Here is a 24803-nt window from a genome sequence, read left to right as displayed (position 1 = left end):
GTAGCAAAGAAAGGTGGTGACTCAAACAATTTGACCAATAGACGATGCTCAATAGACCAACTCAAAGCAATAGACTACAAATAGTAATGTGGAGCTACAACATAGCAAATAGAATCTACAACACTCTACACTAGCAATAAAGAAGCAAACCAAAGCATCTACCACCAAGCAAACAAGTGCAACAGCTGCTGACAATAAAGTAAAGGATTAAAAATCAATGACCACAACACTCAGCCTCGCATGATGTAGGTTAACTTCCTTGACCAGCAACCTTGCCATCGATCTTCCTCTTCCTACCGCCAATCCCACCACCATTAAGCTTTTATAGAATTCTCAAGCCTTTATAAAAAGCTCCTAGACCAAGGCCATGTGGCTCATTTCGTATGTGGAAACTTGGTTAGGATAGGGTTTTAGCCTTAGGGTTGAGACTCTGCCATGTGGCACCTATGCCACATCCTTATCAAAATTACCATGCCATCATGTCACTCAATAAATGCCATGTCATCATGGTCCACTCAAATTGACACATTCTTAGGCCACATTAGCAACGATGTCAGTGGTGGCCATGTCGTCAATGCCACATCATCATGTCATGTCATAGTAAAACCACATTATCAAAGCCCAATCATCAATGCCACACAGGCATAATTATGTGAGAATCTTGTGAAAAAACAATTTCACATCATCGTCACAGTGCCACATCATCATTTTTTGCCACTTCGGTATGGCTCAAATTCCAAATCTTCAAATAGCTATAACTTTTGACCCTATTGTAATTTTGCAGTGATGTAAAAAGCCAAAATGATTAATGAATGATGCTCTTCACATTAAGTGCATCAAATATGAATTTTGAATTTTTCAATAGTCAAAATCATCAAATCTTCATCATTAGAACCACCTCCTGATCCATCAGAGCTTTTTTTCTCTTAGCTAAAAAATTATCGTGTATTAAAATGATCTTGGCATAGTGTTCATCAAAACCCCTCTAAAAGGAAGACAAACGAGAATAAGAACCAAAAATTTGGAACTAAGGTTACGGTAGTATACTTTATGTCTGGGGCAATTGCACTATAGTAGTTCAAGAGACACTGAAATAACATAGCTATTATCAACTGCAGGAACCAAGTGATATGGGGCACAAAAGTAGTCAATAACAATTGAAGGAAATTTCATTCATACCAACTCTTCTTTAACTTTAGGGTAGTTAAAATCACTCTGATGGTTGTAAGCCGTCTCATGTTTGTCCAACTCTTTGTATCACTGATTCTGCATATCATTGAAGTTCACAATATCCCTCTTAAGTTATCTCTATTCGTGTTCCACCAAGACAGTAAAATATCTTCAGCATTTCGTTGAAGATGATTAAATTGAAAATTGTTCCTGGCTAAATAGATAACCCATAAGGCATGTTAGCATATGTTCATGTTACCTTTGCATGCATCCCCAAGTTGTATTGACTTCCAATTTAAGGGCTCCCAACCTACATTTGCACACATTTCCACACCTTTCTAGCACTAAGATAGGCAACAAATAGATGGAAGATGTCTTCTCTACTTATAGGGCATGTACCGCATTTACCATCCCCCCTTCCAATAGTCTCGCCCGTGGCATTAGTCCAGATAGCCTTGTGGAGAATTAACTAGAGCAAGGTGCCCATTTTCTCAAGTATATCTTTATCTAGATCCTTCATAATCTCTATTTTTCCACCTATGTCTGTTGTCACTCATTTTCCATTTGGTATTCAACACTCTGAATATTTTGTCACTATCATACTTGGGAATGGTATGGGTAGCAATTGAGAGGTGCCTAATAGACTAAATCCTTCTAGTAAATCAAAACAGAGCCTCCCTCCCATTGGGTATTGCCATTCCATAGAGCTACTCTTGACATTTCTAGCTCAACAGCTTGGTTTGAAAGCCTAAATTCCTGTCCAATCTCTAACTAAGATTTCCACCTCATGCCCTCCTTGTGCCATAACTATCCCCAACATTAAAGGGCTTTTAAAAAATGGTCCTAGCCAAAATCAATTCCCTGCTTCAATAGGGGAGACTATTAAGATAACTAAGAACCATATAGAGTCCAGGTTCATGAACGAACCTTTAACATTGAAAACCAATTGACTTTTGATAGCTTCAAAGGATTTCCACAAAGATCTCCACAAGGGGTTACTTTTGTAGAGCAAGGTTCTAGTTGCAAAGGGCTGACAATATAGGATAGCTTCTCCACTTTGCATCCCTAATAAGGCCTAACACGCTTGAAATTTTTTAGTAAGAGTTGTGCCTAGTCTAGCGCCTGGTTTAAATTGCCTTGATAGTCCCATATGCAATGAACTTATAAGGAGCTTGAACAATGTCTAAAACTCCTAATCCACCCTCCTCTTTTGGTCTAATGCAGAAGGACCACTTGACCTTGGATATTCTCATGTTACCCCCCATAGGAATGACCTACACAACTTGATAAGCTTGTCAATGCCTGCTCTAGAGGGTGTCCAACTAGACAGATAGAAAATAGCTATTGGATACAAGCAATGAAAGTAGGTGGAGAGAGAGAAAACAACTACTGGACACAAGTAATGATTTAAAACTAGTCTCCTTCCAAGCACTTAGCTTGGTATCCTCTCCCCTTGTTAAGTTCTTTTTTAACTTGTAAAGAACCGTTCACCCGTGCGTTTCATAGATATGTCAAAAACCATTAGCATGCCAAGTATAAACCATTAGGATGCCAAGTATTATGAAAGCATGACCTTTGGGTATCTTTTTGTATCCTAGCTGCTCAAGTACCATTTGATCCCCTCCACTCAAAGTGGCATACCCTATTTTAGCATGGTTTATTATTGACCCTAAGGCTTGACAAAAAAATTCAAGAACCTCACCGATGTCCTAGATTGTATTTTTGGGAGTCAAATTTATATCATCTACAAACTATTGGTTTACCAAGTGTTTGCCTGAGGGGAGATCAACACCCTTAATGAATGCCTCTTCCACTCTTTAGCCAACCCAATGAATCAATAGCGATGGCACATAGTAAAAGGGCAATTTAGGATCCTTGTTTGATGGACCCTTTAAGTGTAAAAGATTTTGACATCTCTCCATTCACACACATTGGCATTCGTGAGGAGAAGTCTGATAAAAGAGACATACAGGTCCCCCATCCCCACGTCTTGAAGAGCTTAAATCAAGAAATAAATGCCTTGTCAAACTCAAACCTTCAAAAATCATATATCTCGGCCTGAGCCCTTAGCATGTGGTACTTTGATACTTCATTACATCTTGCAAAAAGCTATTTCAATCCTTGGATGATGCACCTAAGGGGGTATTGTCACATGTCTAAAATGGCTTTAGATTACTTTGACTGGTTATCATTGTGCTGTGAATGACAACCGGCATGATAACTACATAGTACTTAGTGGACCAATTTCCAAAGAGTTGTACCATCTTGATGCCTATGAAAAAAGGGTTGTTGCAGATCTAAATGCTTTAGCTGAATCTGTAATTTCAGAGACACATTTACGCATGAGAGATTGGGACATCTCAATTATGGTAGTTTGGTGAAAATGCATTCTAAGGTCATGGTTGTAGACTTCCCACAAGTGCATGCACATATCAAACATGTCTGTGAGGGCTGCTTTTTTCCAAGGATGGAACCAATTGGTGCATCCAAGAAATTGCACTTAGTACATGATCATGTATATGGACAGCATCACTTGGGGGGCACTCATACTTTGTCACCTTTGTGGATGACTTTACCAAACACACTTGGGTTGTCGTTTGAAATCCAAGTCCAGTGTCTTTGCTTGTTTCAAGCATTTCCTTGCCATAAATGAGAGCGCAAACAAGCTCTTTAGCCCCCACACTGATAGAGGAGATAAATACTTGCCCCGTGAATTTTCTGGATTCTAAGCAATTCAGGGCATTATACATCAGTGCACAGTGCCATGCACTCTGCATCCTCAGGACTCTTCCATTGTTTGCTTATGTAAAGCCCAGTTCCACCAGTGCCAAGCTGCCACTCCAGGAGGCCCTTGCTTCATTCTGTTGTGCTGCAGTTCTGCAGTTCTGAGATCCCCATCCCTGCTAGAGCAGCAATAAGAAAGTACTTTCCAATCCACATGTCTGGGAAAAGGGAAAAGACTTGAGTTTCCGCTTGCTTAACAGAGCAGTATTCCTTCCTTTCCTCGTGAACATCTTTGGATTTGGGGTCTACCACAAGTTCTCAAACCTTGCTCATCCAAGCTCTAACAATTCTCCTCCAATACCATCCCCACCTGTGTAACACCATCCCACCTGTCAGCTGCATCATAGATGTTTGCTGAAGATAGGTAGGCTGGAGCATCCTTTTGATCAAACTCAAAGATCTGATCTGTGATATATATGGCCCGCTCTCTGTCACCGTGAACCCTGCAGGCAGACAGCATACTGAAAAGCGCTGGAGCGGAACACTGAAATGGCAAGCGGTTAACCAATTTCTCTGCCTCCTCCAACTGACCAGCTCTCCCAAGGATATCAATCATGTGGACAGAATGATCTCCAGAAGGCATTACAGCGTGGTCACTTTCCATAGATAAAAAATAATGTCTGCTGTCCTCCACCAGGCCAGCATGACTGCATGCAGTGAGAATATTCATGAAGGTAACACTGTCTGGCATGATACCATATGAAATCATTTGATTGAAAAGTTGTAGTGCAATTGCTGCGTCTCCATACTGAGCATAGCCTCCAATGATGGCATTCCAAGAGATGACATTGTGCTGATGCGTTTGGACAAACACTTTCCTCATGTCATCAGTGCTCCCACACTTGGCATACATATTGATCAATGAGTTAGCCACCACCATGTCTGACAAGAATCCTTTTTCCACAATGCTTGCATGGATGTCCTGACCCTCTGCTAGGGCTGCCATGCTGGCGCAGGCATCAAGAATGCAGACAAAAGTGACCTTGTCTGGCTTGATACTTTTGGTCTGCATTTGATGAAAAACTTCCAGGGCTTCCTGATTATGCTCATTATGTGTGCAGGCTCCAATCATAGCACTCCAAGCAACACCATCGTGCTGAGGTATTCTCTCAAACACTGTTCTGGAATCTTTCATACTTCCACACTTTCCATACATAGCAATAAGGGCTGTGCCAATCATAACGTCCGACTCAAAACCATTGTCAATAATGATGGCATGGATCTCCTGACCCTTTGATAGGGTAGCGATACTGCCACATGCATCCAGACTGCCCATAAAACTGATCGGAGTAGGTTTGATACCTGAAACTTGCATATGATGAAATAATTCCAACGCTTCTTTTGCATGCCCATTCTGAGAACATGCTCCAATCATCACGTTCCAGGCAGCCACATCACGTCCAGATATCGTACCAAAAACTTTACTTGCCTCATCCATGCTACCACATTTACTATACATATTGATAAGTGCAGTCCCCACCACACAATCCCGCTCAAACCCCTTGTTGATAATGCTAGCATGGATTTCTCGGCCATCTGCCAAACCTTCCATGCTGGTGCATGCATCAAGGATGCATATAAAAGTGATCTTATCTGGCTCGACACATTGCATTTGCATTTGATGAAAATGTTCCAAGGCCTCCTTACCATGTCCATTCTTCGAGCATGCTGCAATCATGGCATTCCATGATACCACATTCCGAAAAGGCAACTCTTGGAACACAGACCTAGCATCATCAAGACTTCCACACTTTCCATACACGTTGACGAGGGCAGTCCCCATCACAACATCTGTTTCGATGGCCTCACCTGCAATGCTGGTGTGCACCTCTCGACTCTCTTGCAGGTCTGCCAAGCTAGCACATGCATCCACGACGGAAATGAAGGTGATTGTGTCAGGCTTAATTCCTTGAGCTTTCATTTGACGAAGGAATTCCAGGGCCATTTTACTGTGCCCATGTCGGACACAAGCTGCAATCAATATAGTCCACGAGTACATATTGTGATTGGGCATTTTTTCAAATAAGGTGACTGCATCTGTTAGGCTACCGCAGTACCCGTACATCTGTATAAGAAGATTACCCAAATATTGACTGCAATCATATCCCAGTCCGACAATGTTCGCGTGGAAATGTTTACCCTTAGTCAGCACCTTTGCCTTTCCACAATGCCGTAACAGAGAAGCAAAGAGACTAACCTCGGATTCAGAACTCCCTGAAAGTTCGAAGACCTTTTCATCTACAACTTTCGCAGCATGATGTTGCCACTTCCCATGCTCTCGTATTTCCAGAGGAAGCCGCCACCGCCGAAGTCGGCCTGTCCCTCGCAATGTTTCGTCTGCAGGAATCCACCCATTGGCTGTTGTGTTCGATACGCGCTTCAAATGGGGGTCCGCCAGCAAACCCATTTGCGAATCTGCGAAAACGATTCCAAATCTTTGCCATCTCTCCGAAGGCACCGATACAAATCCGGAGGCTTGCATGGAGGTGAGGAGCCCGTGAGAGGAACCCCAAAAGGTAACAGTGGCTGCACATTCTCGCTATGAGATGAGTGGAATTCTCGTTCGCAGATCGTCTATATATGTCTCTAGAAAATGCACCAATGATCGCTTGCACACCTCCCGTATACGTACTCTTTCTTGCTACAAGTAAACCCGAGTAATTCAGCATCTTGCCGGGGGTTTGGTCATTTAGGCACTAACTTCTCTCTTGAAGTTGATTCTTCTTGGAGATGCTACTGGGTTGCCTTCCACATTCTGTAGTTCGATTTGGTGGGCAAGAAACCAATATTGTTCGATAACCGCCTGAGGCTGCATGCAAGGGACAAGTTGATCTTGGGAATGGTTAAGTCGGTGCTTGTGGATATTGCCAAGGTGATAGAGGGGATCCGCCCCCTTGAAAGTCAGTGCTGCTTAGTTGAGTCACTTCGGTTTGTTTGAATGTTCAAGTCTTTAAACATGGTTGTCTAAGCGTAGGCTCTACCCATTTTTGGCCTGCATGAAGGGTAGGACTAAGTGAAGGCGACTTTGCAAGACCACATTTTGTTTTCTTAATTTCTAAAAACAAGGTGAATGATCAAAATCATCCACGAGGCCTGCCTTGGAAGCTGAGAGAGAGAAGAAGAAGAAGAAGAAGAAGAAGAGAGAGAGAGAGAGAGAGAGAGAGGGGGGGGGGGAGAAAAAAATGGGGACACAAATAGCAAGCAAGAAGAAGAAGAAGAGAGAGAGAGAGAGAAAGGGGGGGAAAAATGGGCACAAAAATAGCAAGAACAAAGGACAAAAATAGGAGCGGTGGACAGCCAATCACCTGTTTGCACGTGTCTAAAAATTCACCAAACTACCACTCCAACGCGGCCACCCGACAAGCCACAATTAGAAACTTTATCATCTCAAAACAAAGGAAACGATTACTATAGCCTTTCCCCTGGGCAGGCCAAAAAACAGGTGGCAGCAACTTTCCTCCCTCTTTCTCTCTCTTTCTATTTGAAGGCAAGCACACACACACTCTCTCTCTCCCTCTCCGGCCCTCCCTTCTTCTCCTTGGTGCAGATCCAAGTCATCACTCTCTAGTTCTCACTCTCTCACTCTCTCCCCCACTTTTCCTTGCTGAGGGCAGAGGTCACTTGAATGTCGTTCACCTTGTTTTGTATTTGGCCTACCGTTGCAGGTATTAGTGGAGGTTACGGGTTCAAAAGAGAAAAATAATTATAGGGGATTTTTTTGTTGCGCTATTTTCTTGGCCTCCCACGTCATTTTTCGCAACCCACTTTCGTCGCCTTGTCTTGTCATCCTCATTCGCCTCTGCCCTGCTTTCTTGCCATGCGCAAAGGAGCTATCATGGATTCTGGTCACCAGACGCTGCAGATCCGCTTCATTGGGTACGTTATTCAGTCTTCTTTCGCTTCTTCTCTCGCTTGCTCGGGTGTATTGGAAAGCCCTCCAGATTGTGGCGCGCGAATTTCTTAGCTTTAGTACAGATTACGTGCTCTGCTCTTGCAAGTTAGCGTGCGGAGCCCAATTTCATGAGTCACAAGCCGAGTTTCATGCATGCTTTCAATGCACTCTCCGCTACGATGATCGTTCGCTTTGTCTTCATGTTGCGTTGGCGTTGAACAATTCTGCTCCTCGCACATTTTAGTATGAGCATGTTGTGCAACGCCCAGCCCAATGGGAACTGTCTAGACGAGTAGATGCTAAGCTGGTTGTCGAATACAAAATACCCAGAGTTGTAGTAGTCGACGCATCTTGTTTGGAGCATCGTGTTTGCAACTTTGTCCTTTTGGAAAATCGTTCTTTCCTTGCCATGGCTACCTTGGACGATGTACAGCCTGGATCCGATGACTCCATGGATACCAGCAGTGGTGAATTTGCGAAAGGTACCCCTTCGTCCGTGCATGTGTTGCAGATATTCTGATCCCGTCCACGTTTCGTCATTCGGTCTTTCAAACTTCGAAATATTTCTCATTCTCTGCATAATTTCTTCATGTTGTTGAGCAGGAATGATGAGCATTGCAGAGCCCCGCCCTGGACGCCCGAGGAAGCAACTTCCCGTTGCCAAGGTGATAATAGTTCTTCGCCCTTCTCCACCCTTCTCACAAATCTCATGTGTATATTACTGTTCCTGACCATCCACTCCCACTTTACTACTTGGACATGCTATCACTCCCGTACATGGGGGATGGGAGTCGATTTACTCGCTGCAAGCCGATAGTGGGACTGATTCAGATTGTTTAAGTACCTCACGTAGCCGCTGATGCCTTCCTACTTGATTTTGAGTGCCTTCTGCATCGAAGGTTGTTTGTGAATGCATATTCCTGACAATTGCTGTAAATTTGGCGGGTATCCACGTGTAGAAACAACACAAATTTCATGCAACGAGGCACAAGCCAAAAGTGTCGCTCACGGATAACTGAAGATCACGGAGGATCATTTGGTAAGAGCGCTGGAAGCCCCACAAAACGAAGGTCCTGTCACGTATTCTCACTCCATTCTCTCAACGTCCTCTTCTGCTTGTTGCTTCAGTTCTCCTGGCGTCTCTTTGCCTCCTCTTCTGCTCGTTGGTTCAGCTTGTGAGCCGCCTCTTCCAAGGCTAGCGTTTGTCTTCGTCTTACTCAACTTCTGGGCCCCCCGTTCCACATGACCGTCCATACATAGCTTCTCCATACCTTCTTGATCGTGGGTCGCCATTAAATTTGGACGTGTTCGTGTCTGTCCTAAGGACGATTGATGAGGAAAGAAAGAGAGCCATGTGAGCACACATGGCCGAGAAGGGACCCTTGACATATAAACAGTTGAGTCATTGAATTTAGTTAAGAATTAAATAATGGAATAAGGAATTTAAAAAATCCACAATTTAATAAGTTGCAAACATTTTAACATGCTGCTCCAATATTTCACAAATTAACACATTTTGTTTTAAAGTGTACGCCTCTTTTGCTTCTAGAGTGGTGGCCAATGAAAAAATACACGCTCTAGCCAGCCAAGGCTTTGTTTTGATGTTCGGCGGTTGTTTACTAAAAACAATAGCACTAGGGCCATCACCCACCATCGATGTTCCTATTGTATTCGCAGTAGCGAAAGAGTTTATTAAAGATGGGTCCCTTCTGAAGCATTCCAACATCAAGAAGGTCTGCACGAAAACACTCAAGACGGCCTTCCATGTGGCTATGGAACACGCTTACGTTGAAGGTAAACGCTCACCTGGCATTAACACATTTCGTGCACCGAAGTCATGGTTTATGGCCTGAGCCTTTGAAGTTTTAATTATTCAGTCAAGAAAGAGGTGCGCAAGCAAGGATGCCTACTGCAGATGCATTGTAGGATAGAGCTCGACATCGAGCCCCCCTTTGAGGAAGATGAAAGCAATTTAGAAGATGCAGCAAGCCACACTAGCTCCACAGTCGAAACCTAGCTAACTCATTTTCTACGCTGGTTAGCAAAATTAGCACACGCTAAAACATATACAACCACAACAGCCAAGGGCAGGCATTTATTTCAGTACATGTTAGAAACACTTACACTCTTTTCCGCTACCTAGTCACACTAGCATCATGGAATGGCAATAATAATTTAATGAAATGATAGAGATTGTTTTTGACCTTTTTCCCCCTTTCGTGCTTTGGAAGGACTACACACATGCACGTTTGCTTGTTTGCAATGTTTTGACACTTCATTATGGCTATTGCGACTTTTATAAAGCTTTAATACAACCAATCATTTGCATTGCACTCATACGGCTTAGTGTTCTCTTGTGCAACCATTGACGCACAACAAGACATACACAACATCCACGTGCAACTCCAACTATTCTCACACAAATCCAACTTTTCATTTTCCAGCAAGCTCCTCAATTTTGCCAAAGCTAGGCAAAATCAACGAACCACAGTAAGCCGGTCCATCATACAATGCAACTACTGAAACACGCCAACTAGGAGCAATTGTGCCAGTAGCAACGAAGCTAGCCTTGCCTTGCTCTGGGGCTCTACCAACATTGCTCATAAACTCATTGTCAGAGTATGTGCCATACCGTTTCGCCTTCGAGGGCAAGGTGTTGTCAAATTATGGAACGTTCAAGGCACGGGATGTCTCGTATCCTATCTTCATGCGCATTGACATGACAGACGTGGAATGTTGCGGGACCATAGCTTTGCACGTCCCACATGCATATGTGCTTCAATTAAAAGATGTTTTGCAGGTTGATGCTTCTTTTGTATAGAGGGCCCAACCATTGCTAAGTGAGCCTCGGGCAAAGGAGGCACTTCTTTCTTGTCTCTGCGAGTGGATGCCACTGCAACAACAATAAACAAAGTCGAGCCCTTTGAAGGCAGCATATCGTGTGTTCCAGAGAAGCCAATACAAATCTATGCACCATGGGTTGCAAACCAAGTCGAAACAAGCAAGACATATTTCATGTCATTGATGGCAACCATAGCTTTTGTCATTCTAAAGGTGGACCTGGATGGGCCTCCATTAGACCAAATAATCATTGTGGATGGCCCAAATGCTGAAGACTGTGCAACAGTAAGCACTAGTTTTTCTAGTTGGTTAAAACTCTGACCGATTGCTGCTTGGAGATCTCCTAAGCAGTAGCAACTTTTCTTACAGTTAACTTTCGTGGTAGAGAGGAGGCACACGCTAGCACGGTTGGTCGAAAAATTCATAGACGAAGGCATTGTCATGTACATTGCCAAGAACATATCCTTCATGCGTGCAAGGCATGCTCTTGCTGTGTTCGACTTTACTATCTTAGCGACAGTCCCGAAGTCTTCATGTGGCATTGCAAGATACTTTCATGAGCCAAGTATCTCAACTCGGATACGATAAAAAGGTGAGCTAAGAGCTCCATCAACATAGAGCATTGCTGACAATTTGCCTGTCAATTGGTTAGGTTGCTGGAGTTCCGCACTTTATCGGCCTCAATGACCCAATGGTCGAGTTTCAATGTGGAGGTTGTGGGGACCCATGTGTGAGCAGAGATCTGGCACGTCCTTTTTGCTACACCTGTGATTGTGTTCCAACAATCTCTTGCATTCCCTCCTTGAAAGGATGCATTGTGGATTGTGATGGGTCACAAGTCACCGTACAACTCCGCACGAACCATGTCAATGATGTGTTGAAGCGAAACAGCCCCTTCATAGAGTTCCACAGCCATAATGTTATGGGCACGAGGAACATGCTATTTGAAAAAAAGCCCTTGGGAGAGTTTATAGTAAATAGCACCAGGTTTGTGACCAATTTCACGATGGGTGCCTGAGGTCTTCCTCACTCGTTCTGTTGTAAATAGTTCTCAAGTTTTCCCCCAACATTTTAAGCTTTTAATTTCCAAGCACTCCTTCTGGGAGACACTTCCTTGCCTTCCAACACTAGAAATTTGCATTGTAAATCTCACCGTGCAAAATAAAACTTCCATTGTACATGCCATCCAAATAAATAAATACCTCCTTGCTTGGTGCAACTCATCTTCTCACTCTTGTGTTTCATTTAACTTGGTGTTTTCTGTGGCCTATCGGGTTTTGTTTGGAGGTGAGTTTTGCTAACTTGGGCATCCAAAATAAAACTCGTGCTTCCCTTCTCGAAGTGGGTCAACACATTGTACGAGCGATATCAACGCGCACCTAAAAACAAAACCTGGGAAAAAAACATATGCCCTCATAGCCCTTTTTACAAAAAAAAAGGGGAACCAACATCTACACGCCATGGATATACAAGCTGCTATTGCACTGTACAATGTCCACCTCAACGATGGTTTTATTGAAAACCCAGGCAACACATACGTCCTTCTTTGTAGTGGCTAACTCTGCAACCAACAAGCAGTTATGATATTATGCAAGCCATACTGGCAAACCACAACGTGTGTGCCGATGCATCCACGGACCTAAAAAACAAGGTGGTTGCCAACATCGGATCAAGCACGTGCACACGACAAGCATAGTTTAGGTGGTTTATTCATATTGTTGGTGCACAATGGCAAGGACCTAGCTAAAGAGTTTGTTGGGCAACAAAACGATAAAGGGCCACATGTGATGATGCCAGATGAAACCACATTACCAAGAACAATTGTCGCCTTGGTTCCTTTCAGGCAAAAGCGCACCTACAAAGCTTGGACAACCGAGGATGAGGCGGTACTACTCCAAGTGATGCACTTACATCTAGGACCACCAGCGAAGACTATCGCATGCGCCTTCAAAGAAAAAATGGGCCATGGGAGGTATGAGAGCAAAGCATTTGTGGCAAGATATACAGGACTTGGTCACGCATGCTAACCACACTTGCCAATGACCCTGGGAAACTCCACACCGAAAGCTCGGCCACAACTCGTGCGAGTGCGCAACAAGCATGCCCTGGCATCAAGAGAAAATGCACTGGCACAAATGTGGGAATGGCTAGAAAGCAAAACAATTACTTGGCCAAAGTCAAAGACACGCCGAGCTTTGAGAGTGTGCAGGATGTGGCTGCCTCATGTTTAGAACTAAGATGAAGCTCGCAAGGGACATCCACAAAGAATTTATGAATCAAAACAATCTTTGGGAACAAAAGGAAACACTTGAGGAGGCATACCTGTGCTCCCTTTGCTAAAACTATACCAATGCCGACACAATGCCAAAATTTTGTTGCCTCACAAGAAAGCTTGCACCCAAAACAAGCAACGTAGCAACTTTAAACAAGGTCAAGAGCGCCTCATCTCTGTGAGAATACCTTTCTCGTAAATCAGGTCGTTAACGTATGAGGGTCAGCATGGGCTACACAAGAGTGTTGTAAATGTGTTTATTGATGTTGACCGAGCCCAGAAAATCCTACCCAACTTCATCGATGATAGCACCATTGCTGTTGTGGCTATAAAGCGGCACTTGCAATACAACCACAACTACGCATGCAGCCTGGTATGCACAAACATTACCATGCACGCTCTACTAGAACTCATAGACACCCCCTTGTATAGGGAGAATAACTTCCAGGAGAACACAATGTGGACATAACATATCCAAAAAATGCAGGAGGTAACGGCTAGTCCAAGGCTACCCGATCTTGACAATGAAGATGATGAGGCAAATGAAATCGAGGGGACTGACACACTGGTGCATGGCATCTACATAGCACAGCAAGTGGTGGATTTCGAAGATAAAACCCTGAATGTTGCTCTGTTAGAGGGGTTTTCCCTAGCAGGCATACTATATGACAAATTTGACACTAAAAGAGGGCAGGAGCGAAGAAGGAAGCACAGCAAGATAATTCAATTCAACAACTCCAACAAGTATACTAAACCAGAGGACCACTATAGAGAGAAATGCCTCCTCTACCTACCATTCAGAGAGGTAGAGCAATCGTTGGATAGCATACACCTGACTTGGCACCGAATTCAGAGAGAAAATCTTGGAAAATGAGGCTAGGTTCAACAAACAAGAAACATTCATGGATGGCACATCGAGTTTGTCGGAGGCATCCAACATGGCGCTCGATGCCAACAAGTTTGACTTGCAGGAGCAAGAAATGCACAACGTGGGTAAATTGAGCACACCAAAGGCAACACAACATCATCTAGTTAACCTCTTGACAAAAAAGGCATACTATCAAATGTACCGCCAAACAAACAAAGAGCAGCGTGCCATTATGGACGACATCCTGTTGAAAAAAAGGCTAAGACCAGAGGAGAGGTTCCAAATATTCATTTCCGACAAGGTAGGGTCTGGGAAAACATTCGCAGCAATGCTACTTGTGTAAGCACTGCTATGGCTATGTACTCACACAAAGAGTCAACAAGGACGTGGAGGGATGTGGACCTATCAAGAGCACTTTTGCTAGCTTACACAGGAAAAGAAGCCAAAGGTATATGTGGAAGCACGATACATGCAGCCCTTTACCTACCACTTCTCGCAAGCAATTACCTAGCACTTTCGATGGATAAGCTACAAACACTGTCTTCACTATACAAAAACGTCGAGCTGGTTGTCATCGATGAGGTTTTGATGGTTGGTGCAAACACATTCATGGCAGTTGATATGCATGCATGAAAAATGACACAGACATAGCGAGCCTTTTGGCAGTGTTGACCTCCTTTTTTGTGGAGACTTCTGCCAAGCAAGCCCCATTAAAGACTCATGGGTATTCTCCCAACATCCAATAGGAACTTTGATGCTAGGATCGTGCTGGAAGATAAGAATACGGTACTATGAGCTTCAACAACCAATGTGGCAAAACAACAAGCCTTTCCTTGAAATATTAAAGAAAATACGCATTGGTGTGCAAACAAAGCAAGAGCTCGACCAGTTCAACACTGTGTATGTTCGACCTGCTCCAAACAAGCGCGATACATCCCATCTTTTTTACACAAACCTAGCCAACGACGAGCACAACAACCTCAACTTCTAAACATTCGAAGGAGACATGCATGTTTTAACAGCAATCGACCACAAACACAGAACATGCAGCAAGAGGATCAAAATGCTTCCAGACCCAAGAAAAATAGCAGCTTACACAAACAATCGAAGCTAAAACCAAGCATGATTGTAGAAATTTGTTCAAGGAATTTCGACATCGAGGATGGAGTAGTTTACTAAGCAGATGGGGTCTTCAAAGGGTCAGACACAGGGTCTTCAAAGGGTCAGACACAAAAACCAAACTGTCGATAGCTTGGATTAAACTGTCCGATGGTGCGGCAAGAGCAAAGCTCATGCGTTAATCAGACACACAAGACTTGACCATGCACCAATATCTTGGACACCAATATTGCAAATAACAAGGGAGTTCCACATAGTGGAACCACTTAAACAGTGTAAGTAGGACACAGTTTCCTATACAACCAGCATCTGCAAGAACTGTACACCATTCCCAAGGCTTGACAATGGACATGCTTGCATTTGACCCCACTGGCATTAAAACACATGGGCTTGCTTACATAGGATTATCAAGGGTGAGGGACCTAGCAAACCTGTACCTCCTCGCACCTATACAACAACAACATATAAAAGAGGACCCTAGGGTACTACGAGAGATCAGTCACCTCAAAATAGAATCCTAGTGGGACCTCAAGGACATGAAGCTCTAGAGCAAGGACACTGCAAGGGTGGTCTTGGTTAGCCTAAACACAAGGGAGTTCAGTAGCCATAGAGAAGACATCCTGCAATGCTCCTACCTACAGAACGCAGGAATTTTATGTTTGCAAGAAACAAACACAAAAAGTGCCAATGAAGTGAGATTGCCCAAGCTAAAACACATTGCGACTACAAATGGGGTTGGGCTCGCAACATACCACGATAACAATTTTGAACTGAAATACGAAGAAAAAATTAATTCCAACAGTACAAAGTGCATCCTTGCCATTCTTAAAACAAATGACAACAAAGAAATAGCAATAATCAATGTATACAAGTCACCACACGCATTGCATAGAGGAATCATTTCGGCAATACAAATAGCACAAGGAAAGATTGGAAGGGAGATGCAAACCTACGATGTGGGGGAATTCAATATTGAGTACAACAATGGCAGCAACATGAAACAAAGCCTGCAAGAAAACATGACAAAAATAGAAATGGAACAACTGATCCTTGCACCAACGACAATCCATGGAACAACTTTAGACCACATCTGGACATCATCACCAACATTGCACATCGACAAAGGAACAAAATTTATACATTGGTTAGACCATTCATTGACACACATAGCTTTTCAGTGATTACTAGGATATCACAATCTAAGGCAGGCCAAATGAACATTGTTCAGCCTTGTTTTTTGCATAAGGGGTTTTTGTTTTTTTCATCCCCTCCCTTTAATAATACTCAACATGCCTATTTTATTTTTTTATTTTTTTAAAAATGATCACTTGCGCAAGGCAACTACTCTACTAACACACATTCACGCATGCATGCATGCATGTGCCCATGTGCGCGTGCATGTGCACACATACACACATATACATCCTCTGGCCTTGACCACTCAATTATAAAGGAAGGGGGTAGTAAGAGCTAGCATAGACTATGGAGAATAAGAGCATGAAGGGTGAACTATATAATAGATTTGGACCACTAAGCCCACCTCATGGATAAATACTACTAGTGGAACGTGTGGAACAAGTTCAAGGACCTCTTTGGCATTTTCTAGACTCCTCCCAAGAAGACAATGGATGAGAGTCAAGATAATGCAAGCAATGAGAGGATGGATGCAGGATACTAAAATAATCCCCCAAATGATTTTTATATGGTGCAAAGATGAACAATGTCAGACTATAGCAACCAATCTGGTTTAATATGTTAGTTGAGCAACCGTCCCAAGCGCTGGCATCTTTCAAGCTAGAGGGTGGACCCAACGACTACCTTGGTCCTTGCCATTTGAGGCTCAAAACCCATGGGACTACCTTGATCCTAAGCCATTTGCAGCTCAAAAAGCATAGGGCTAGATCTGTCAATGTGCTCAATGGCTATTAACATCTTTCAAACAAGCACGATAGCAAAAGGTAGGATTTATTCTTTGCATTAATAGTAAAGAGATGCATTAGATTGCCACATGCATGAAGATGGACTTTCAAAAGGAGAACTAGATAAATAGTAGAGAGTACAAGCAACTTCCACGAGTACTACTCTTACATGTAGACAACTGTGGTTTTGAGAATAAAAATAGACACTTGTTTGCATTCTTGTCCTTGCATGTTGCATGTGGAGTGTTTCAAATGATCCTAGGGTTCTTGATGGTGGGACATACACATGAAGACATCGATGCATTGTTTAGTAGATACTCATAGAAACTAAGAACGAGTTGTACTTTCACATTTCCTCATCTGATGCGATCCTTCAATGAATGCCAAAACTCTTGTCCATCTCCATTTGTAATTCAAGAGGTTCCTGATTTCAAAACATTTGTAAAGGGGTACTTGTGCAAAGGAAAAGAGGCTTTAGTGGGACATTCGAAACCATTGCAGTTTTGGTTTTTCATGCATAATGGTGATCCAATGTTTCAATATATGATGCATCCAAAATCAGGTCAATGGAAGCCAATAAAAGGTATTCAATTATGGAAACGTGATGCAGAAGGTAGAGCAACGCTGCTATTAGGAATTCCCAATGCTGTTCCTATAAGAACATACTTGAACGATAAAGATGTTATAATTTTGGGAATCAAGAAGCATGTGGAATATTAGAGATCTCATCTTGGTAACAACATAGGAGGGGATTCATACTCAAAGTGGATAGCACCTGTCATTCAATATTGGGAGACATTGATTTGTTGCATGGAGAAGTCCATTATACAACATGAGAAACTTAGTCATGACTTTTGGTCAAAGAGCCAATGTAAAGATAGCTTGGTTAATGATGGAGTGAACATACAAGACCTAAAAGGCCATTACTATGGCCCTACATGTAAAGAAGAATTTAAACTAGAGGTGGATGTGAAACAAAATTATTTCATTTTGGTTAGGTCGAGTGAATATATACCCCATTTGGCTAGGCGTTGCATTGTCAGATGTTGACACAGAAAAAGCATTTACAAATTATATGAAGATATTTGCACAATATTGGAGTCCTATCCATAGAGGAAGATGTAGTGATGCAGTATAATAAGCTGTCATTGCTTTCGAACACAATTAGATCATCTACGTACAAAACTGTAATAGTAATTTCTTTCCCTTGAACTTTGTAGTAGAGAGTATGATTTGCATTGGATTTTATATAACCCAGATTAGCAAAATACTTGTCGATTCTACTATACCAACTTCTAGAGCTTACTTTAAGCCGTAGAGACTTTTCTTTAGATGGCAAACTTGATTCTCTTTCCTTGGTTCAACAAAACCTGATGGTTGTTGCATGCAGACTTCCTCATCTAGATAACCATTGAGAAAAGCATTCTTGACATCAATCTGGTACACATTCCATCGGCTGAGTGTCGCTAGTGATATCAAGAACTGTATGGAATCCATCTTTGCTACTAGAGCATACGTCTCATCATAATCTTGACCATATTAATGTGCAAATCCTGTTGCAACTAGTCTGGCTTTGTATCTTTCTATCCAATTAGATTGTACTTCTCTTTGTATACCCATTTGTTTGCTATGGACTTCTTTCCTAGTGGAAGGTCGCATAATTCCCAAGTATTATTCTTGTACAAAGCTTCCATTTCTTCATTCATAGCAATCTGCCATTCTGTCTTGTCAACTGCATCTTCGAAGTACACTAGCTCTTCTATATCCATGATGGTAGTCATAAGAGCATAGTTGGTGGTTCCAACCTGAATTGCTTTGCCTTTGTCAGCATATGTCAATCTGGTTGGTGGTCTGCTTTCCCTAGTAGACCACCTGAGTTGTTGTGGCTTTGCTTAGGGTGCTTCTGGCAATTCTCTTCTTCATCAACTTTTTTTGCAGGTGACCGAGTAATCGGTGCATCTATCTTCTGTGTATGTGAGGTTTTCCATTCTAATTCCTCATCAAAAGATTACATCTCTAGAGATAATGACCTTTCAGTTGATGAGATCATCATACTTGTATGCTTTGCTTTCTTCACTGTAGCCAACCATGATGCATTTACGTGACTTTGCATCCAATTTCCTATGATGATTGTCATGTATGTGGGCATATGCTATGAAACCAAATATGTGGAGATACCCAATGTGTGGCTTATGTCTAGTGAATGCTTCGTAAGGTGTCATACCATGAATCAGTTTGGTCAAAAGCCGATTAAGCAAGTAGTTTGCAATGGCTATTGCTTCTACCCAATACTGATTCGGAAGATGCTTCTCATTGAGCATTGCTCTAGCACTATCTACTAAAGAACCATTCTTCCTTTTAGCTCTTGCATTCTACTGAGGAGTATCTGCACAAGTGAATTATCTTTGAATGCCATGACTTTTGCAAAAGTTCATGAATGTTGAAGACATGTATTCTCCTCCTTTGTCTAATCTCATGACTTTGATCTTTCTACATGTCTAGTTTTCTACCATGGTTTTGAATCTGAGATTTGGTTACAGATGGAGCTCTGTGGAGCTTATGGAGTGGCCATCGACTGGCAAGGTCTGCTGAGGTTGGCCGATCGTGTTGTGCAAAGATGTAGAGAAGACCACCTTTAGAGCACATTGTGAGGTGCAGCCCGTATGTTGGAGTAGTAGTTGCAACCCGTTTTGTGGAACCTTGGAACCTTGCAACAAGCCATGTGGTAGAGAAGCTCTTAGGAGGAGCTACTTTAGATGGAGCCACTGCTTCTTGAAGATGTAGGGCTACTGTTGTGAGTTGAGGAGGCCCTCTCCAAGCTACTAAGAGTTTACGAGGAAGCCTATCACTCACACTTAAATGAAACTAAGAGAAACCGAATCTCTCTGAAATAAGAACACAGAGACCTCTCTCTCTCTCTCTCTCTCTCTCTCTCTCTCTCTCTCTCTCTCTCTCTCTCTCTCCCCCCCCCTCTCTCTCTCTCATGGAAGAATACTACATCACAATCAAGAAATGAAATCTCTCTTTCTCTCAAATCAAAACTAAAATCTCTCACAGGATCTCTCAAGAATGGAGATGTATGGATGGAATTGTATGATGGAAATCTTCTTTCATCAATGGAATGAAAGGATGGAAACACTCGATCGCTCAATCTCTCAATCTCTCTCGCTCTCACAAGAAAGATGGCACCTCAGCAGAAAGCAAAACCATGCTCGAATACCATGACAAAATATGAAGAGGGGAGAGGAGAAGAGTGGAGATGAGGAGAGAGGGCACAGCTAGAGAGCACACCACAAATGACTAATTGTACACTAGATTTAGTTGAAGTTGCAGAATATATACAAACCCTTTTAGGGTTACGATTAGGGCATCTAACCCTTTCCTTTATAGCACTCTATTGGTTAGTGCTATGCACAATATTATCACATGATGTTGAGGTGGTCTCTCAATAAGCTCGTCTACCGCATCTTGCTCCTATAAAAAAGCACATCTCTCCTCTACCTGTAAAGGTGTCAAGTCCTGATCCATGGATATGGAGGGGTGATCGTGCAAGGACAACCTACGGTGTAAAGCTGCCAAGCATGCCTGAGTCTCTCTAAACTGTATTGTTATGGAATTGTATTTCTGATATTTCTTGCTATGGAAATTATTTTATTCAAGTGTGACTATGGCAAAGTATTCCAGAGTGCACTGAAGTGGTGGGGGTCCTAGTGGATGCTGACTACCTATGTTTTCTAGGCTAGATGGTTAGTATTATGGTTGATTCCATGTTAATACTAATGTCACTAGTGTTACTAGTGTTATTGCGATTGGTTGCAAGGTGTGTATTTTTATGTCTGGATATCAAGCGTACAATTGTGTTGGGATTAGTTGGTGTGATGATTCATCAATTGATTGTAACAACTAACACAATTGGTGGCCTGAGGATAGATGATGAGTTGGATAACATGGTGAAGGTGATTTGGATTGATCAAAGTATTGACTGGCTACCAAAAGCCATGGGCCACATTGTAAAGTAATGAATAGTAAGCCGTGGGCTAATTTATTTTATTAATTGTGGATGAGGGCATAATAAGCCTTGTGATATTTTAAGCTTGTGGAGCTATGCTGAGCAATCCCTCTAATTGTAGAAAAGGGATGATTTTGGATGTACTATTATTAGCTCTTTGCTTTTTGGAATTACAATTATAAATACTCTAGATGGGAAGCAAGAGCCACCATCTGGGGGGGCATATTGGACCCCATGCATTGTCACCTTCTCTTTCTCTTCTCTCCCCCACTTGTTTCCTTGTCCTTGGTTTCTATGGTTTTGGCAAATCATGAATCATGTTTAATTTTAATTTTTGTAATACATATAATGAGAGGCTACTCTTTGTTTTGGGATCGCTCCCTACATGCTATGCCCCCAATATGGTGTGATTAGGAACCCCAAGTGTAGTCGTCGCAAAAAAAAGTAGTCACATCATCTATTTCTGTGACCTCTGTCCATGGGATCCACATACTTTGATGTTGAGAGGCTTAGTGTCCCTCTGATGCTGCTCCAAAAGGGTAGTTGAAATGGTGGCTTTCACGGGTTCCTATTTCGTCATATCTATCCATTTGGATGTCTCTGCAATGGGCTGACTACATAGTGGCTATTTGGGCCTCCACTACTGCTACTAGTGTCCCCCCCTGAGGCAGTCCTCAATGAAGACATCTCCTTCCTAAGCACTATGATGTCTTGTCGGGAGCTCTTGAATGAGACTAGCCTGTAGCTGTAGGATAAGCACATGCTCCTGAGTGAAGCGGGCATGCTCCTATGCAAATTGGGTCAACTCTACCTCACGTGCACGGATGTTGTGTACCTCAATGAGAAGAGACTCCCACGCATCCGATGGGTCAACCAATGGGAAGCGCGGTCTCTAGGGATCTCGAATCAGTAGAGAGATGGAACAAAGATGGAGGGATGGGGCTAAATAATAGGTGGTAATTGAGTTAGCTAAGCAGAGAGAGGAGAAATATGAGCCAGTGATGAAGTGAATCCAGTAGAATACTAGAAGGAGGGCTAGCTAAGAGGAAGGTGTGATAGGGATTGTGGAGCAATCTGGATCAATCTAGCTAAGAGGAAGGTGTGATAGGGATTGTGGAGCAATGTGGAAGCTAGCTAAGAGAAAGAGTATTGTGGAGCAATCTCGATCTCTAGAGACTACGAAGTAGATGGTGAACCTGGTGTAACAATTGTAGTGGTAGCGGTGATCGATGTGGATGTTGAAGTAGAAGTTGAGGGTCCTGAAGATGATGATGATGGTGCCCAAGATGATGATGATAATGATGATGATGATAATGTGATGATGATGATGAAGCAATCGAGGTGGATGATGATGCAACATTCTTCATTATTGCTTTGCTGGCCAGTCCTAATCTACTTCAATTGACACTTGCATTTACATCCTTGGGATTCAATTGTTTTGGATTCTTTCCCTCTTTCCTGCTTCTTGTTGAGATATGGTGCCGTGAGCACATATTAGAGGCTAAGGTATGGTGTAGGAATGTATTGAGGTAGCCACCCTAGGATGTGGACTACAAGATGTGAGGATGTGGATCGAGTACATCCACAAGGAGAGATGTGGATCAAAGGATCCCACAAGTGTTGACTATTCTAAAGGCTCTCTCTATATAAGAAGCCTTCTTGTATTGTTGATATACACATTCACTCAAGATTCTGTTTATGAGTCCAAGCTAATCTATCTTGGAACCTAATTAACTTGAGTAACATGTCATGAGCACTCTCTTCATCATGTTTGCACTGAGGTTGCATCCACCATAGATTTGTGTTACATTAGGATGTCCTCGCATCACTAGGAGAACTTGATGCCCCAATTTTAACATGGTATCAGAGCCTAGGTTTGCTCATTTGTTGGAGAGGTCACTGTTGGTTTTTTTTCCATTTTGAATTGCTGAGTAAGGCTTGCCAAGGAATTCTTGGCGCCTTGAGAATGTGCTATTTCGGACAAATATACAGGAACAGCCTAGCAACGTGCACCAAAAATAAGCATCTTCAAATTCTGGGCTGATGTTCCATGCACAGTTCCCACAATGAAAAGGATTCCTGTGCTCAACATTGTGCCTTGACACCCAAACTTTCTACTCACTATGGATACCAAGAAGTTGGAGAATAGAGCAGCTAAGTAGAGGTTAGAACTGAATAGGTTCATGAACTGTGGAGTCTAAGAACCTTATGAGACAGGTTAAGCAGCCATAGCCAGCACCGACCAACCACTACCAGCAATCGGATGACCAAACAAACAATGCACAACAACTCTAGAGACCCTCCAGCGACCAAGGTGGCAAGTCGATGGACCTTCAACAATAACTAAAGACTGCCATCGACACCTATAGAACAAAGCCTTCAACTAACATGAAGACACACCCAAGCAACTCACGTGATAGCAGCCACAAGTGAGATCTACAATGTCTCTAGCTAGCACCCCGACTCCAACAAATAGTGATTACCTTTTGATTCTAAGAAGTAGCTTGAAAGCTCAACCCAATGGCTAGACTTCTCAACATGACTGTTGCTCACAACAATAGCACACAATGATAAATGCTAGAGTGCCAACTCCTGATGGACAGTGCTACTGATGGATTGCCCACATGCACCTCATGCAACTCAAAGTTTTAGACTTGGACAGCAGTGATGACAGAGCAACGACGATGGGTTGTTTGCAAAGATTTGGCCAAAGTTTTGGCTAAAGGCTTAAAATTTTTTTTAACACGTGGTACATAGAATATGCCACATCATCAAAGGCCTCTTCTTCATGAAAACTTTGACAAGCCGTAACTTGCAATCCAAGAAGAATTTGCACATGCTCCAAAAATGAAAAATGACCTTCTTTTCAAGCTCTACGCGCCTAAGAAGTCAAAATAATTTTTAGCAATTAGACATTGCCATTGAAGCAAAATGAATGTCATGGTAAGACCTTTGCAACAAATGGTAAAGCAACCCATGAATGCACAAAGCATGCCAAAAGCACAAATGCATGACCATAGCACAAAGCATGGCATCCACACATAAAGCATTAAGGCACATGGTAGAACAAAGCATCATGCATCAAGCTACATCAAAAAAGAGAACACCATCGATAACATGTATTGAGAAGCAAAAACCTTGCCACCTTTATCCCACATGTTTTTAAATCAAACCTGACCACCTGAAAGTAGCTAATGAAAGCACTCAGGGGAGATATTGACATGTAAAACCCACATCTAAACACCTTAAGTAGCAATGTATGTACGAAGGGGAGGTGATGGATTTGTAACTCACATCTGACCACCTTGTGGTAGCCAATGGATCATGGCACCAAGGGGTAGTGTTGAGATATGGTGCCATGAGCACATATTAGAGGCTAAGGTATGGTATAGGAATGTATTAAAGTAGCCACCCTAGGATGTGGACTATAAGATGTGAGGATGTGGATCGAGAACATCCACAAGGAGAGATGTGGATTAGAGGATCCCATAAGTGTTGACTATTCTAAACGCTCTCTCTATATAAGAAGCCTTCTTGTATTGTTGATATACACATTCACTCAAGATTCTATTTATGAGTCCAAGCTAATCTATCTTGGAACCTAATTGACTTGAGTAACATGTCATGAGCACTCTCTTCACCATGTTTGCACTAAGGTTGCATCCACTATAGATTTGTGTTACATTAGGATGTCCTCGCATCTCTAGGAGAACTCGATCCCCCGATTTTAACACTTCTTCCCTTATCTTTGTCATTCATGCTTTTTGCCTTCCCCATAGTCGTGATGCTGATATTTGACTCTCTTTGTTTGTAAGATGATCTAATGGGAGCAGTAGTCCCTCATGAGAGCCCGTTGGCCCATAATGGTAGCATTTTAAAAGGGCTGGCCTAGCAGGCAGAGGTTGATGGGAAAGGGTAGGTAGGTTGAC

The 24803-nt window shown here is 42.6% G+C and overlaps 1 protein-coding gene across 1 annotated transcript; it reads right to left on the bottom strand.

Moving 5' to 3' along the window:
- Nucleotides 1–3231: 3231 nt before the first annotated feature.
- LOC147899477 (putative pentatricopeptide repeat-containing protein At3g01580) lies at nt 3232–6510 on the bottom strand. Its single transcript, XM_087377828.1, has 2 exons — nt 6152–6510; nt 3232–6019 (listed from the first exon to the last, which is right to left on the bottom strand). The coding sequence occupies exons 1-2, from the start codon at nt 6434–6436 to the stop codon at nt 4235–4237; spliced, it is 2070 nt and encodes a 689-aa protein (XP_087233954.1). The 5' UTR covers nt 6437–6510; the 3' UTR covers nt 3232–4234.
- Nucleotides 6511–24803: the final 18293 nt, after the last annotated feature.

This window comes from Dipteris shenzhenensis, chromosome 8, assembly GCF_047967505.1.
Source record: "Dipteris shenzhenensis isolate YYH24624 ecotype China chromosome 8, Dip_SZ_1.0, whole genome shotgun sequence".
NCBI classification, from domain to species: Eukaryota; Viridiplantae; Streptophyta; class Polypodiopsida; order Gleicheniales; family Dipteridaceae; genus Dipteris; species Dipteris shenzhenensis.
Note: the sequence above shows the minus strand (reverse complement) of the source record. Positions and strands in the feature narration are given on the sequence as shown.